We start from the raw sequence: 16,573 nt of genomic DNA on the forward strand, positions 1-16,573 counted from the left end.
AGAACTGTTTTGCGAAAATTATAACGGCAGGGAGGCCAGTGCCCCGTTTCACTCTGCTTCCTGCACCCACCGATAGCATGTAACAAGCTGTGGCTGTCGGCGTTCAAGAATGGTACGGCTAGTAAAGTAGGGTCACAGGTGGCAAGTGACATGCAAGCTCCGCCAATACATCGCTTTGCTGGCCCCAAAAGGGGCCATTTAAAAAATGCACGATTGTTGCTGCGGCAGCCTCTCAGCTTGAGAAATCCAGAAGAAACAGGGCGAGATTGAGACAAGAATCTCGCCATGTACTTCTCACTGCTTTGCACGAGAAAGCCCCATGTCCTTCAGCTTTGCTTGCTTTACGCGAGACACCCTTCTCCAAGGCATCCAGGTGCTCCATGCAGTGCAGCATAAGGTCCCTTGCAAAAGCAAAGCACCAGGGAGACTGAATAATTCACAGGGCCTCCTGCGAGATCAACATTGAGCCAGCTTGCCCTACCGCGTCATCGCTGCTGGCGTTGTCGTCACTGTAGTTGTCGCTATCTGATCTAAGCACGTTCGCGATGATCGCCTCATTGCTTAAAAGCACTTCCTTTCTAAATCTATAGCAGTGTGCTTTCTTTTCACAGACAACGTCGTGCATTGAGGATGATCAGCAGGCGGATCAGCCATCTTCCATTTCGGCAGCTAGTCAAACAAGGCTAGGAAACCACGTGGCCAGGAACGACTTTGGCGCAACCAACAAAGACGGGCACGAGCGGCTTAATGTGGTGGCAGAACAGTGCAGCATGAGGGGTTAGCGAGCAATGTGGGAGCAGCGCCCAGCACTGTCAGCGAAGTTGGCGCAGTCTATTCATGTTTCGGAGGGTAGGGCGGTGTAGAGCGATGGGTGCAACCTACAGTAAAAGCTCGTTAATTCGAACCGCAAGGGGAAGCCGCTTCAGTTCGAATTAACGAAAGTTCGAACTAACGAAAGTGAAGGAGAGCAACAGTACACTGCGATTTGGAAGCAGTAGGGAATGTCAGAAATTTGGCGTGTCAGAAAGTGATGGCGTGTGCCGTGGGCACACGCCATCTTCAAGTCGAAGCTCTGGGTCCGACTGTGCCACACCACCGATGTCCACCGAAACGAACGTTAGCCGAGGCTTAATACCGTCACAATGAATCACGACGGCTGATACCTCCTAAGCTGAAAACAGAGGTACACAACCGATGAAGACTGCCGAGACAAAGACGCCGAACATGTGAAGGTGGCGAAGGCCCTGATTCGTTGGTTCTTGATTGCAAGCGCAGCTGCGACGTACTTGATTTGCTGTGTTTTGGCGTTTGCCGTGCCATCTCCGCACAGCATTAGCAGCTGTACAAGATTTGCAAAGCCTCTGAGATTCGCAACGGGCAAGAAGTCTCGGAGGTTACGTAGAACGGAGAGGCGGCAGCCGCCGCTGCCTTCTGGCTGACCCCGCGTCGGTTAGATTTTTTTCCGATTTTGACTTCTCTCACCGTTCTCTCCGTTTAGGAGGCAATACAACCTTGTGTGTAGGCAGTAGGCGCGTTTCTCTGGCCGTGTGCCAGGCGAGCGTAGTTCGAATTATCCGTGAGGGAACCTTCTCGCGTTCGAATTAACGGACTTTTTTATACATAGACTTCTGTGGAGCTTGGCCGGACCAAATCGTACAGTTCGAATTATGCATAAATTCGAATTATTGAAGTTCGAATTAACGAGCTTTCACTGTATTTATATTCGGAGGGGTGGAAGGGCGATGGGAGAGAGGTGCTTGAGGTTGGCAATGCGGAGAAGGCTAGAAAATAGAGCACAGTGGCATGCAGTGGCTTGAATTTATTTTTTTTTTTCTTTTCAAGGATTCGCATTCCATTACTTTTCGGCACAGACACCTGGTAGCCAGACTACATTGTTATAACCAATAATGTGGCATGGGGCATTGCATTAAGCGGAAGCGGGTTATTTCTCCATTGAAAACACACAGAAGTTGACGGTGCAGCAGCTTCTCATTGCTGTAACTGATATACAATAGACCCTCTTTCATATGTTTTGAAAAGGCCGCAAGGAGAACATACAGTAAAACCTCGTTAATTCGAAATCCCAGATAATTCGAACGTTTTCTGCAGTCCCGTATTTTCCAAATGTAAATTTGACCGGATAATTCGAACCAGCGGCTTAGGCCAACCCGGTTAATTCGAAGATATGCGGCAATTCCCGATTCTCATTTCACCGCAAACCCGACGAAACGGTGGCCATTCGGAGCCGCGAGGCAACACCACATAGCAATCGCGATTATTTATAGACGAAGCGCCCAACCAGTAGTACTGCTAGCACAAAAATCAGTCTATGGGATGCCCTGCACACTGCCGAAACGCGTGCCTGCAGAGCGGAAGACGTGCTTCACTGCAACGTAGCGGGCATACCGGTTTTTGTCCCGTGCTCTCATCCCCCACTCTGCATGCTCCTCGCAGTCGCAGCGGTTGCAGCATCAGCGCGTGTTCTGTGCCGCTGCCACTGGCTGCCGTTAGCCCATTCTCTCTCTGCGCCTGCAGCGATGTGTGTGCGCACAATGCTGGTCTGCGCCATTTCTTTGTGTGCGGTGGTTAGAGGTGCTGCAGCTAGCGTGGTGCTTTTTTTTTTTTCTGAACTGTGCAGAAGTGCCAGTGAGCAAAGATGCCAAAGTATAAGACTTTAATGCTACAGCAGAAGTTCTGTTTGATCCAAGAAGTGGGTAAGAACACGTGTTCCAAGACCGAGTTGGCTGAAAGGCACAGCGTGCCCCTCTCGACGTTGTCCACAATATTGAAGAACAAGTCGAAGGTACTGGAGGCCTACAGTAAGACATATTCTTCAAAGTGGTCGCGAGTACGGGCTCCCACGTACCAAGATGTAGAATCATCTTTACTTCGCTGGCTGCATAAAGCAAACGCAGCCCACCTTCCCATCAATGGAACAATACTGTGGGGGAAGGCCAACGACTTGGCTCTACAACTTGAGCATGAAGAGTTCAAGTGTAGCAATGGATGGTTCAGCCATTTTAAAGAGCGCAATAATTTGACCTTCGTAGCCGCCTGTGGCGAGAGCGGCAGCGCAAACGAGAGCGTCGCCGACGACTGGAAGAAACGTTGGTTCCGTTGTTCAGCAGAGGTACAGACGATGTGTACAGCCTTGTACAAGCTGTGGCTGTCGGCGTCAAGAATGGTACGGCTAGTAAAGTAGGGTCACAGGTGGCTGCCCAAAAAAACGTTCGCAGCGAAGGACACCACAATCAAGGGTCGAAAGTAGGGCAAGGAAAGAATTACTGTTCTGTCTGGCACGAACATGCACAGTAAACATAAGCTGCCGCTACTCGTAGCTGATAAGAGTGGGAAGCCTCACTGCTTTAAAAATGCATGGCTGCCGCCAAGGGATGAGCTTATCTACCAGCACAACAAGAAAGCCTGGGTCATTACGTTCGGCAGCTTGACCACAAGTTCACATCCACAGGCAGAAATGTACTCTTATTTGTTGATCATTGCGCGGTGTATGGTGGCATCCCACACCTGAAAGCTATCAGGATGGTATTTCTTCCTCCGAACACCACGTCGATCTCGCAGTCAATGGACCAAGGCATCATTCACTATACGAGGAAGATTTACCGCCACCACTTGCTCAAGCGCATGCTCCTTTGCTACGACAATGGCAAGGAGTACTCCATCGACCTCCTTGGGGCCATATGTCTTATTGTGTATTATTGTGTATGCATGGAAGCAAGTGGAACCCACTTTGATCATGCGGTGTTTTGAACACGCTGGCTTCTCAAAGGAAAGCACCGTCGATGCTGATGCTGACTATTCATGTGCACTTGAAGAAGAAGGAGCCGAGTATTGCGACAGCATCAATGCACTCTGCACAGAGGATAACGAATCCGGTGCAGTCGGCTTCGCTGAGTATCCGAACTTTGAAAATGATCAACAAACGTGCTACTCAGACTTAGAGAGTGAAGCTACCACTGATGCGAACATGTGCGATGACAGTGACGACGACACTAATGAGCCCTCCCGAGCACCCGCTCTCGGGGATGTTATCGGATCACTGAACATTATCCACAATTTTGTTGAGTGCCACGGTGGAAATTCTCAAATACTGCACGTAGTTGGCCAATTAGAAAACATGACCCTTAGAGCCTCGGACTACAGGACGTGGCAAACCAGCATCTCTGATTACTTTAAGTAATCCAAAGATCACCAAATAAAGGTAGCGCATTCCCACAGCAAAATTTTTTGCCTGGGTTGAATTTTTTTTTGTGTGCTCGGCTAATTCAAAAACCTGCTTGATTCCAAGATTTTTGTGTGTTCCCGATGACTTCGAATTAACAAGGTTTTACTGTACTAACTGGGAAAACGTAAAATACGAAGTAACTAAAAAAATTTGACAGGCTCAACTATTGTTGACATTTATGTAATGCGAAGCGTCGCGGGGATCACTGCAGCACGAGACGCGTTTTGTTGTTTTTCTACTGCATGGTGTTTTAAGAGAGCGACCAGAAATTGAAGTGAAGTAAAGGTGGTGGGCCACGCCGGATGTCTGCGAAGCAAAACGTGATGCCCACATTGCGCCACCTGCAGCAGGGAACAGCGGCGAGTTTGGATTATCGCCTGCTAAAAGCATGCAGTACGCTACCAAGGGTACTGCGCGCCATGCGCTGTAAAACAGATAGGTGAAGATGCTTATCGCAATACGTTTGGCGGCAATAGCTGTGAATGGGGCATGTGACGACCTATGCGGAGATTAGCTAGTACCGGAAGAAGAAAAAGCATGCTGTCGTTTTCACAGGAGAACGGCCATTATATACCATTCTCAATCGTGTGTGCCTTTTCTTGTCCGTATAGTATCTAGCAGTCAGAAAACATGTGCGACTGCAGTCTGCAGCAGGGAATGGCGGCGCGTTTCGGTTATTACCTATTAAAAATGTGTGCTATACTTCCGACGGCAGCAAGCACTATGAAACAGATAGGCGAAGGTGCTTACTGTAATAGGATTTGCGGTGATAGCTGTAAATGTCACATGTGACAATCCCGGAGAAGATTTGCTGGCACCGAAATGAGCAAACTGAGTTGGCGTCAGCGTTTTCACATGAGAAAGGAGGGCGAGTTTTGCGGTGAAACTGCTACAGTAGGAAGCTGTATAGCGTACTCGATTGCACGCGCCTTGTGCATTTTGTTTACATGGGATCTAGCGGCCGGAAAACATGTCATACGATGGCAGTTTGGTGACGCACTGAATGTAGGTGCTTTCCAAGAACGTATGAACTGGTAAAAAATGAGCCTAACTCTATTGGGTCACTTTTTAGTGTTCTCGATTGTGAACATTGGTACCGGGAAAACGTATGTAACAGGAATGTATCAACAAGGTTCTACTGTATTGTTAAAACCAGTATAATTATAAGTGGTTTTGACTGTAATGGCATTTCAAACAAGACAGGTGGATGGTCAACCATTCACTGCAAAGAGCGTGGTTGCCAATCATTGCTTGACGAGTGCACAATAATTGCAACAAAAAAATGAAATGAATTGACAAGTTTGATAATAGAAGCACAAAATATTTCAAATCTGGAAGACTGTGTGGAAGATCGGTGTGGCATCGACTGCATTGTATGCAAAATAAATAGCATTTTTGAGCGGCTGCACACATGTGGAATGACTTTTTTCGGAGCATGTGCATTGATGTACGGCAATTGTATGAAAAGGTCACGATGGTTTCACAATTGTTGACAGTTTGCACCATGTGTGTATTTTCGTTCCTTGCTTTGGTCCGCATCTTTTACGAACAATGTTACATATTCTAATGGCATATGAATAGGCTCACGCAGCAACCTTAAGAGAACTTAAATCTCCCTCTTTTCAAACAACACTTCACATTCATTTCAGAGCTGCCAGCTGGCTGTCACCTAGCATCAGTAGTACTGGCCAATGGACGACCGCCTCGACACAAGCTGAGAAGTGGCATGGATGACTTAAAGGGGTCCTGAACTAGTCCGAGGTGTAAGATACGGGGCCGTTTCCTGAGCCTACTTCGAGTTCCCTAGACCACATCGAATCGCACCACAGCTAATTAAGCAGCGCAGAAGCACGGATGCCACATTCCTGAGGCACGACACGTGCAAACAAGTTGGCGGACCCCACTTTGTGTGCAGCCGGTGGAGCTGTTCACTGCTTGACTCTTCCCGAAAGTGAAGGGAAGGGACTCTTCTGTCCTGGCACTGTTGTGGGTAAAGTGGGTCCCGAAGAAAGACAACTGTAATGCGCCGTGAAAACCTGGTGGCGTCGCCCCTACCTGGCTATTGTGACGGTAGCCAGCAGCAAGCCAGCAATCTTGCAGCAAGGCAAGACCGCAGGGGGACCAAGCAGCGACTCTCTTCGCCGGGTGTGACTCCATCACATGGGCGCCTACTATTGGCCGAAAATGGCGTCTTCTGAGCGGGCTCGCCCATTGGCCGAACGTAACGTGTCATCAAGACACCGAAGGGCTTAAAAGACGAAGACCAGGTGCATTCCTAGAGCATTCCTTGATTCATCTCTTTCAAACTTCTTGCGACGGGCCGCAGCGTCTGAGTTGCTGCCAGCCCGTAATGACTCTACGACTGTTAATTGACTCTCGCTGTACATAATGTAAATAAACCTGCTCAAGTTTTTCATCCCGAAGTCCTCCTCAACTCCTACAGTGGATAACATTCGCCGCTGTAAACATCTCAGCCAAGTTTCGCAGTTGTCACAGTGTGTGGAGCTCGCAAGCAGAGCATGAAGTCACCTTTCTCTGAAACACTCTCTTCAACAGATGCCTGCGCCTCTATTCTGGACGCTTCATTTTCTAACAGAGCGGATTCTCATATGCGGCTGCTATTGGTTAATAGCCGACATCAATCAAGGATGATGTTTGCATCAGTGTGCTTCTTCCTACTATTACTGAGTATATTTATTCACTAAGTTAAATAAACAGGCTGACGTAAGAAAAATCTGCTTTCGAATTTGGCTAATTACGTACTTCTGGAAGACGCCGACTATTTTCTGCTCATGCTCAACCGTGGCAAGCTGCATAGCAATTAAACTTTGACCAAACTGCTTATCGTAGCCGTTGGATCTCGCTAAGTTCGACTAGGTTTGATGCTCAACTAGCCTTGAACCATGTGAAACTTAAGGTCAGACCACACGCACGCTTGCCAGCATGTGCTCAGTTGGGTTGCTCCTGATTTGACGCATTGGCAGGTTATTGACAGCACTTCAAAATGCGCAAGTTGGATGTGGCTACTATGCGTTGGTAGAGCTGGTGAAGGACAAAGCCAGTCTGCACCACGTAGTACGATCAGACTGTCGCAAATGAGTACGAGCATGCACTCAAGCCCTGTCATGTACAAAGCAAACACTGCGCATACACATTACAGTTGTGTGTAGCTGCGGTCTGCTATGCAGCGTAGAAAGCGTGGCCACCACAGGGTGCCGTGATGAGTCCACTGGCTGAGGGCACTGTGGCTCACTGAGGACAACCGTGTTTGGCTTACATTTGGTGTGTAGTAGGCACCAAAACCAGAAGTAGTTGCATCTATCTTAACATCCCAATTCAAATTTGAACTGTGCACCATGGTGACGTTCAGTAGGCAGAGCGTTATGGTCATGCTCCGTTCTGCATAGCCTTTGCAGTGCAAGGCATTCAAGAAGGAGCAGAAGCACCGCATAGAACATGTTTGATTGCGAATAACTCCGCTTCTGCTGAACGCATTGAAGTACTTTTTGGTGCAAAGTATTTCTGAAATAGCTTATTTTAACTTCAAATGCATTTCTACACATTGATAAAAAAATGGTTCAGGGCCCCTTTAATGAAGTGTACTTCATTGTGCTATTATTGCTTATAATAGCACCTTTACTCAAATCTAAGCATACATCCAAATATAAGAAGGTCCAAAAATAAATATTTTTATGCAAGGTCGCCACGAAAAAGATGCTTGCATCACGTGCACAGACGACTACAGAATCTTATGTCTCGTACTTTGAAGACGTGTTATCACTATGTCGAAAGGTTGATACAGAGCTGCTGGAAGATGACAAGGTTGGGCATATCTTGAAAGGGATCGCCAACAACGCCTTCAGCATTATAATGTGCAATAATTTCTCTCAATCGATCGACGCTATTACAAAGGAGTGCCAGCACTTAGAGCAAGCTAAAAGCCAGCGCATTGGCCATGCGTTTGCCTGCCTTCCCAACATTGTGGCAACGTCCTCTTGCGAAGACCACACGACAGCAAAGCTGTCAGTTCCACCACATCAGCTGACACGGACTGTACGCTGCGAACTTGAGACCATGACCCCTGCCCCAGTTCACGCTGGTGACTCAAGCTCGATTACGACTCCACTCATCCAAGCCATTGTACGGCAGGAGCTCGCCAACATAGGCATTCATTCTGTGTGCACCGTGGACAGCCCAACACAAACTTCACGGCGTTTGCCCTCATACTATCGAGAGCAGCTATTCGCTATGTGATCTCGCAACCCTGCTACGTGGAGAACCCCGCGACGATTGACCGGTAGGCTTTACTTGTCACCCTATTGGCTACGTTGCCCGTTACTGCGCCACTCACTGGTCCTCGCCGCCTCGAACACTGTCTACCCCTTACTGCCATTCGAACAGCAACTGCTTCCCACAAGGATAAATAGTCTCTCCCTGTCACCGCATGCTTATCAGTCATGCTCGCTGCTCATCGTCCCCCTTTAGCCCTGCATGTGCTTATCAGGAAAACTAAGCAGTGCAGCATCTGGAGGCAACGCTGCTTGACGACTCCCACCACAAATCCTCTTTTGATGCTGCCAATGAGACGAAGCTTGTTAGATGATGTTGATGGTGCCACTATTTCTGTGCTCATCGACACTATGGCGCACATCTCTGTGACGAGTGCAGATCGTCACCGTCGGCTTCATAAAGTGTTCACACCTGCCACCTTTCGCATCTTCCGCGTCACTGATGGAGGGACTCCTGCCGTTCTTGGCGTGTGCACCGCCCGCATCTGCATTGCTGGTCATCCCACTTCAGTCCAATTTGCTGTCATTGAGAAGTGCCCCCATGACCTAATCCTCGGCTTAGATTTTTTGTCCAGTCATTATGCCCTAATTGACTGTGCGACCAGTGCTCTTCAGCTTGAGTGGCCCCATGTTCCGCATATTCCAGCTGACATGCCACCATGCTTATGCTCTTGCCATCACGTTCGCTTGCTGCCTCAAGCTGCTACATATGATACTTTAAAGTCTTCACAATATTCCCGATGGTGACTGCGTCTTGTCTCCAATAACCAACATTCTGTTAGCCCCCGATGTCGCCCTTGGTCACACCATTGTTTCCATTGCCGACAATACAGTGCTTGTAACCCTTCATAATGTCAGCCTGTCGACTAAGGTTACCTCGCAAGGCATGTTGCTGGCCACCATTTCCTTGCTTGATACCTGCAAGATTGCCGCTTTGGATACAGATGTTTCACCGCTTTTTTGCTCCGCCAACTTCGCTCCTTCATCTCTTGACGATGGGAGAGAGCCTTGGCCAGCTCTGACCTCGATCAAAGATCAGAAACGTCTAATTGCGGGGACCCAGGATGCAGCCCGAGCTCAAGGCATTCTGGAATGAAGACGCCTCTCCTAAGTTGCATTCACCCACTAAAAATGTTTATTATCTCTTGACGAAATTAACATAATGATCGCTCCCGATCTGACCCAGGTGCAAGCTCAAGACCTCTACCACATTCTAGCATCCTATCGTGACATCTTTGATTCTGACAGTCTCCCTCTAGGCCAAACATCAGTTGTGACTCACTGAATCAACATTGGTGATGCTAACCCTATGCGCCAGCATCCACATTGCGTATCCCGTTATGAACGTCACGTCATTGACGTGACGTTCACTTGAACTTGAAACATTGTGAACTTGAAACATTGTGAACTTGAAACATTGGATGGGTCCTTGCCTTGTGTCAAGACCGGTACCACGATAGGTTCTTTCCATGAGGATGGGAGGTATCCAGCAGCCCAAACAGAATTAAAAAGTGCCAGAAGTGTCATCTGTGTATCAGTGTGTAGGTTTTTAATCATGTCATACATGATTTTTTCAACTCCCGGTACAGACCTCATACACGAGCTCAACGCAGCTCTAAGCTCGGCAATATTAAAAGGACAGTTGTACGGTAGACTTGGTCTGCATTTACGGTTTATTGACTTAAGTTCTGCTATCTGCTTATATTTAAGGAATGTTCAGTTTATGGAGCTTGATACACGCACAAAATGTAAGCCAAGGGCATCGGCCTGGTTTTCCAAGATATTTCCTCGCTCATCAATCAGGGGTAATGGGTTGATCTGCTGGACTTTTCGCCTTCTCAGCCTATTCCATAGGCCTCCTGGGTATAGGAATTGATGCCTGAGAAAAACCTTTCCCAGCTTGCTCTTTTAACCTGCTGTCTCGTGTGCCATCCTTGTGACTTGATATGTTTAAATGCAATGCAATTTTCCGCCGTAGGATATTGGCGCAATCTGCCCCATGCCTTATTTTGTCTTTTTCGTGCATCTCTGCAGTCTTCATTCCACCAAGGAACGTGTTTCTTAGATGACTGACTGTTTGCTTGTGGAATGAACTTTTCAGCTGCATCAATAATAAAAGCGGTAAAATATGCTACAGCATTATCTATGCTAAAATTGCGTATAAAATCTTGCGATAAGTAAGTACATTCCTTAAAACGCTTCCAATCAGCAGAGTCAAGTTTCCAGTGAGGTACCTGTAGACGAATGTCGTGTCGTGTTAGTAAGTTTAAAGTTATCGGAAAGTGGTCACTCCCAAATGGATTTTCTATAACATTCCATTCTAAGTAAGAAAAAAGTATGGAAGATCCAAGTGCTAAATCTATCGAGGAGTATGAATTATGCACAATATTATAGTAGATGGGTTTTTTCCTATTAAATAGGCACACACCAGACGTAACAAGAAAGAATTGGATCAGTCGACCCCTCGAAAAGTCCTGGAATCTCCCCAGAGACTGTTATGAGCTATTAAAGCCCCGACAATAAGAAATGGCTCAGGAAGTTGGTTAAGAAGTTCGTAGAATTCTGTTTTGCTCAGGTGATAGTTTGGAGGTATGTAGATAAAGCAGATGGCTACCAATTTATTAAAAAGAATTGCTCGAACTGCAACTGCCTCGTGGGATATCCGAAGGGGCAAGTGTTGGCATGCAACAGTTTTATTGACAATTATGGCTACACCACCGGATGAGGTGTTAACCTCGTCACGATCTTTACGAAAAATAGTGTATGACCGGAGAAAATTTGTCTGTGTAGCTTTTAAGTGCGTTTCTTGAACACACAGTACATTTGGATTAAGTCTGTGTAAGAGTTTGGTTATGTCATCAAGATTGTGGAGACCTCTCACATTCCATTGCATAATTTGTGTATCCATTTTGACAGAGTTTGATGCTGTGCGTTCTGGAAAGGAAAGGTTAGGTCACAGGGCTCTTTACGGGCGCAGTGATGAGAGTTTTGTCTTTTTTGGAGTGGTCGTGTGGGGCTCGCCGCTCCTTAGGTGCTGGTGGTGCCGTGTGGATGGTTGTTGTGTCCATTGCCTCTTGCGAGGCGCTGAACACGCACTCTCCCGAGACCTTTGAGGCCACCTGCCCGGAGGTAGATGGCCCCTTCTGGGGTGGTGGAGCAGCGCTAGCTGCAGCCGCCTGGGGGCCGGATGACGTCACCGCCGGCTCACTGCATGTGGGCCGGACAGCCGCCAGAGGCCGTTGTGGCGCTGCCCCCTGGCGCGCCACATTGGCAAAGCTGCTCTCAGGCAGGTATGACACCCACCTACGCGTCTCCTTGAAAGATATATTTTCTTTGACTTTGATCGCGACAATTCATTTTTCTTTCTTCCATGACGGGCACGACTGTGAGTACGCAGCGTGCTCCCCATCACAGTTTACAAATGCAGTTCTCGCAAGCTGCAGACGTATGTTCATGGGCACTGCATTTCGCACGTTTGGCGGACTCAGCAGCTCTGCGAACTGAGGCCGAAACGCTGACATTTGAAACATCGTAGGGGATTCGGCACATATGGCCTAACACGGAGCTTGATGTACCCTGCCTCGATTGACTCGGACAGGATACTTGAACCAAAGGTGATTATTAGGTGCTTCGTCTGAATCTCTTTGCTATCCTGCCTCCTCTTCATTCTTCCTGCCTTAATCCACCCTGCACCCTCTCTGACATTGATCCCATTTTGCTCACTGAAGCCCTCCAGGAGTTCCGCTTCAGACAGCTCAAGCAAATCATCGTCCGACACAACACTGCAACTGGTGTTCATTGTATGGTGCGGAGTTACTGTTATGTGGGTCTCCCAAATGACACTAGTTTCGGTAGTTTCTCATATTGCTTCTGATCGCGGAGTTCCAAGAGGAGGTCACCGCTTGCCATCCTCGATGCCTTGTAACCTGGACCAAAAACCATGGTGAAATGGTTCACACAGGTTTGTCAGACTTTTCAGAGTGAATAACGTGGAAGTGAGGGAAGTTGTGGATTTGGCATCCAAAAAACTGGAAGACATATTCGGTGCGCAGTTTCTGAGGGCGATCAGGAAGTGAGGGGAAAGAAGTTTGCAGGAAAATACATAAAAATTCAGCAACAGTGCCCACCACGGAGCCCAACGAGGGGATGTGGCAGAGCTTGCGTACAAGTCTGCACGACACCAGTCGTACGCCGTCACTATAACCAAATATGGTGTACCCTAGATAGGATAGCCACACAAGGTTAACCCTTGCCACCAAGGAGAAAGGAAGTAAATGGAAGAGAGAAGAAGATAGGAAAGGCCAGAAAGTGAGAGAGAAAGACGAAGATATGAGGAGAGATAGACAGGAAAAGGTGACTGCCGATTTCCCCCAGGTGGGTCAATCCGGGGGTGCCGTCTACTTGAAGCAGAGACCAAAGAGGTGTGTTGCCTCCGCCGGGGGGCCTTAGCCCTTTCGCTGTCACAGATGTACCAGTACGTCTTCACGCTTCCCCCCCACAGTGTCACTGACGTACCGGTACGTTCTCTATCGGGCGTTAAAAATTTCGCGCCTGAGCACAAAGCTGGCACTCCTGGACTGGCCACGCCATCTGTTGACTCTTTCTACAAGTTCGTATTTTCGCCCCGACCTGTGTTAGTACAAGTATTGAAGAGTATGGTGCGACTGCCACTCGCCCCTCTCTCTTTGCTGAGTGGCACAGTGGCTCTGCGTTCGCTGGTTCATGCGTCGCGCACCTGTGGTTATGGGTTCAAGGGTTGTTCTGCCATCTCCGCTGGTTTGAAGGTTTTTATTTTTCTTCTGTTGGTGGGTGTCTGCTATGGCACGTCAAGTTCAGGGGCACGCGCCGTTTTCTCTTCGAAAAGAGTGACTCGATTGCTGCTTTCGCTCTCTCGCCGCACCCTCGCTTCTGACTTGCAGCAGTAAACGTAAAGCCCCTCGAACTTTGTTTTAGCCTTTTTCCATCTCCCTTTGTCTTCTTGATCACGCAACACCCCATTTCTCTCCGTTGTGCGGGCAACTGAAAGCGCATCCTCCCTACGCGCGGTTACTTTCGGGTGACTGAGCGCGCGGGACCTTCGTCTGCTCATTGGAGCAATGGCTCAATTCCGATTCAGAATACGAGCCGAGCTCGGATTCGGACTCAGACAGTCTCATGCGAGGAATAGGTGAGTTCCGCATCGTCAGATTAGGATGTTGAACGGATGTTATAGTCAGGCTGATGATGATGTTTACTAATAGCAGCTGCAGGACACTGAAATGTGCATATTGCATTGACTATGTTATTTGCACACCAAGCATAATCAAAAATAAATTGCTATGTTCATTCCCTGTTATGCTCGTTCCCTGAAACCAAGCCAACACTGGGGGTGCGTCACGGCCATAAAGGTCCGACAGCGAAAGGGTTAAAGGTCCGAACACCCAGTATCAGCTCAACCCCCAGGATCCCCTTTTCCCCGGACACAGCTAAGCCACGCATGGTTAAACGCAGGAGGGTCCAACCCTCATGTGCTCGGGTACATGGTGTCACAACACACCAAACGCCCGCTGATGCAGACGCCCCTGCAGGGGCAGATAGGCAATATTCTAGTTGAGATTAAAGCGCAAGAAATGAATCTTCGCAGGTCATGGCATAGAACAGACAAGCTGGCCATTAGAGTAACAGAATGTGTGCTATGGAAAGGAACATACAGTCAAAGGCAGCAAAAAATTAGATGGAAAGATGGCACTAGAACATTTGCAGGTGTAGAGTGAGTTTAGTTTATGCAAGTAATGGGTAATTGGAATCTGCAGTAGGCTTAAGATAGGTTGACGATCCTGCTTCCCCATTTACTTCCTCTGTTCCTTTCTTTTTACATTCCACAATAAAAGCATCATAGGCCTCCTGCTTTTGGAGCTGATAAACACAATTGGTTATGTTTAAATCATTCAATGAACAGGTTAAAAATAACTGAGGGTACATAACAGAAAATGCAACTGATAAGGCAATCACAAAAACTATAATATGATGCACAACTCAGATAACTGTACAGCAAGCCCTCTTTAAAAAAGAGACAGGAGAGAACTGCATAAAGACAACGCTTTCCTACCTGGTCCAACTTCCAACTCTGTAGAGGCCTTTGGAATGAGATGTATTTTTTTTTTGAGGCCGTTGTCTTCCATAACTTCCTCTGCATACTTTGCAACAAGCTGAAATGCCTTTTGTTAATGGGAGGGAGAGAGAAAGAGTAAAAAAACACAAAATTGGCAAACTTCAGGAGACAACACAGACAGTGGCAAACCTGAAGGCATGAGACTGAACGAGTGAGGCACAACATGTTCATCTTGTTTCTTCAGGCTCATTCTTGTCAGAGCCGCTTCCTTATGCTAGTACATGATGAAACTTCACCAACTAGCCTAATTTCAAGCATTGATGACAAACGCCTTTCTGTAAAAAAGTTTAGATGTTAATGCAAATGTTACTAACTAGATACTAACTTTGGCATTTCTCGTGATTACTCTGAGGCGGTTCGCGATAAAAGACGTAAACTTTGGCAGTTCTCTAAAACCATAAAGAAAGAAAAAGACCGTGTAAGCCTTGTCTTTAACAAACTAAAAATTAACAAGGAAGTGTACATATGGGACACTCAAGCAAATTGTGCGAAGCTCGTTTCCCCGGTTGTGTCTCCAGTTTGACATGGCGCCAACCTTTCAACTTCACCTAAGGTTCCACAAACACCACAAACATTAACAAATAGTACGATTAATACTGAGGACGGTTGCTGCTTTTTATACACTAACATTAGAAGCGTTATGTCTAAAAATGTCGCACTATCTTCACTAATTGACTCAACGTCGGCAACAGTAATAGCATTAACTGAAACTTGGTTGAACGATGCTACTCCTATAATGAAAACATATTCGTTTGTGAAGCTGATTTTAATATCTTTCGTTGCGATAGGAAAAATCGTCGAGGTGGTGGTGTCCTCCTTGCAATAAACAGACAGTATATCGTAGTGCCTGTGGTTATTAGCACTTTCCTTGAATGCGTAGTAACTTGTTTTAAATTCAGATCAAGTAACGTAATTATTGGTGTCTTTTATTGCCCACCGGACCTCACTCATGGGTTCACAGCAGAATTTCATCGCATTTTTACTGAACTTACTCATCGGTTTCCACACTCTAATGTAATCATTTTTGGTGGTTTTAATTTCCCAGACATAGCATGGTCCACACAATCAACTTGTAGCACACAGTCAAAGTCGCATGCGTTCCTCCAGTGTTGTCTAGACTTCAGCCTAACCCAATTAATTTCAAGCCCGACACGATGTTCTGCACACTCTTCTAATATTCTTGATTTGATCTTAACGAACAATCAAGATATATGTCCTGAAATAACTCATATTACTGGTCTATCCGATCATGATGTTTTAACTGGTCGCTTTGTTCCTTGACCTATCAAAAGGCAAATTATCAGCAAGCAGATTAGGTGCTACAAAAGAGCTAACTTTGATCGTATTAATAATGAACTATTGCTTTTTTCTATCGACTTTCCGAGAGATTACTTGTCGCGGGCAGTAGAAGAAAACTGGTTACTACTTAAAAATGCACTCACTAATCTCATAGATAAATACATCCCGGTCATTACCATAAAATCCGATAACACTGCTCCTTGGTTTTCGCTGAACCTTCGTCGCCTAAATAACAAGAAAAAAAGATTATTCAGGCAAGCTGACAGAAATAGATTATCTAAATCCTGGCGTCAGTACAAGGCATGTGACGAAGAATACCAAAGTTTACTCAAAGCCACGCGCAGACAATTCTATAAACGGAACCTGTCATCCATGTTAACAACTAACCCTCGGTGCTTTTGGCGTGTCATTAATCCCAAGCATAATTCTGACATCGTCCTTACTGATCATGACGGCGCAGCGATAACTGACACTGATTGTTCCCAACTACTGAACGAAACTTTTTCATCGGTATTTACGCGCGAATGTTTGGAACCATTAGCCACCATGACTCGCACTGATTCGTTTATGCCGGAAATAATAATTACCGAT

At 46.9% G+C, this 16,573-nt stretch overlaps 1 protein-coding gene across 13 annotated transcripts in view; it reads right to left on the bottom strand.

The window, feature by feature from the left end:
- LOC135915887 (protein arginine N-methyltransferase 7-like) overlaps nucleotides 1-16,573 on the bottom strand; it is a 143,401-nt gene that overhangs the window by 71,022 nt on the left and 55,806 nt on the right. For all 13 annotated transcript variants that reach the window (XM_070528600.1, XM_070528599.1, XM_070528604.1 and 10 more), the window contains one exon: nucleotides 14,621-14,729. In XM_070528600.1, the coding sequence (XP_070384701.1) occupies nucleotides 14,621-14,729 (109 nt within the window). The remainder of the gene's footprint in view (nucleotides 1-14,620; nucleotides 14,730-16,573) is intronic.

Source organism: Dermacentor albipictus, unplaced genomic scaffold, assembly GCF_038994185.2.
Source record: "Dermacentor albipictus isolate Rhodes 1998 colony unplaced genomic scaffold, USDA_Dalb.pri_finalv2 scaffold_13, whole genome shotgun sequence".
Taxonomy (NCBI): domain Eukaryota; kingdom Metazoa; phylum Arthropoda; class Arachnida; order Ixodida; family Ixodidae; genus Dermacentor; species Dermacentor albipictus.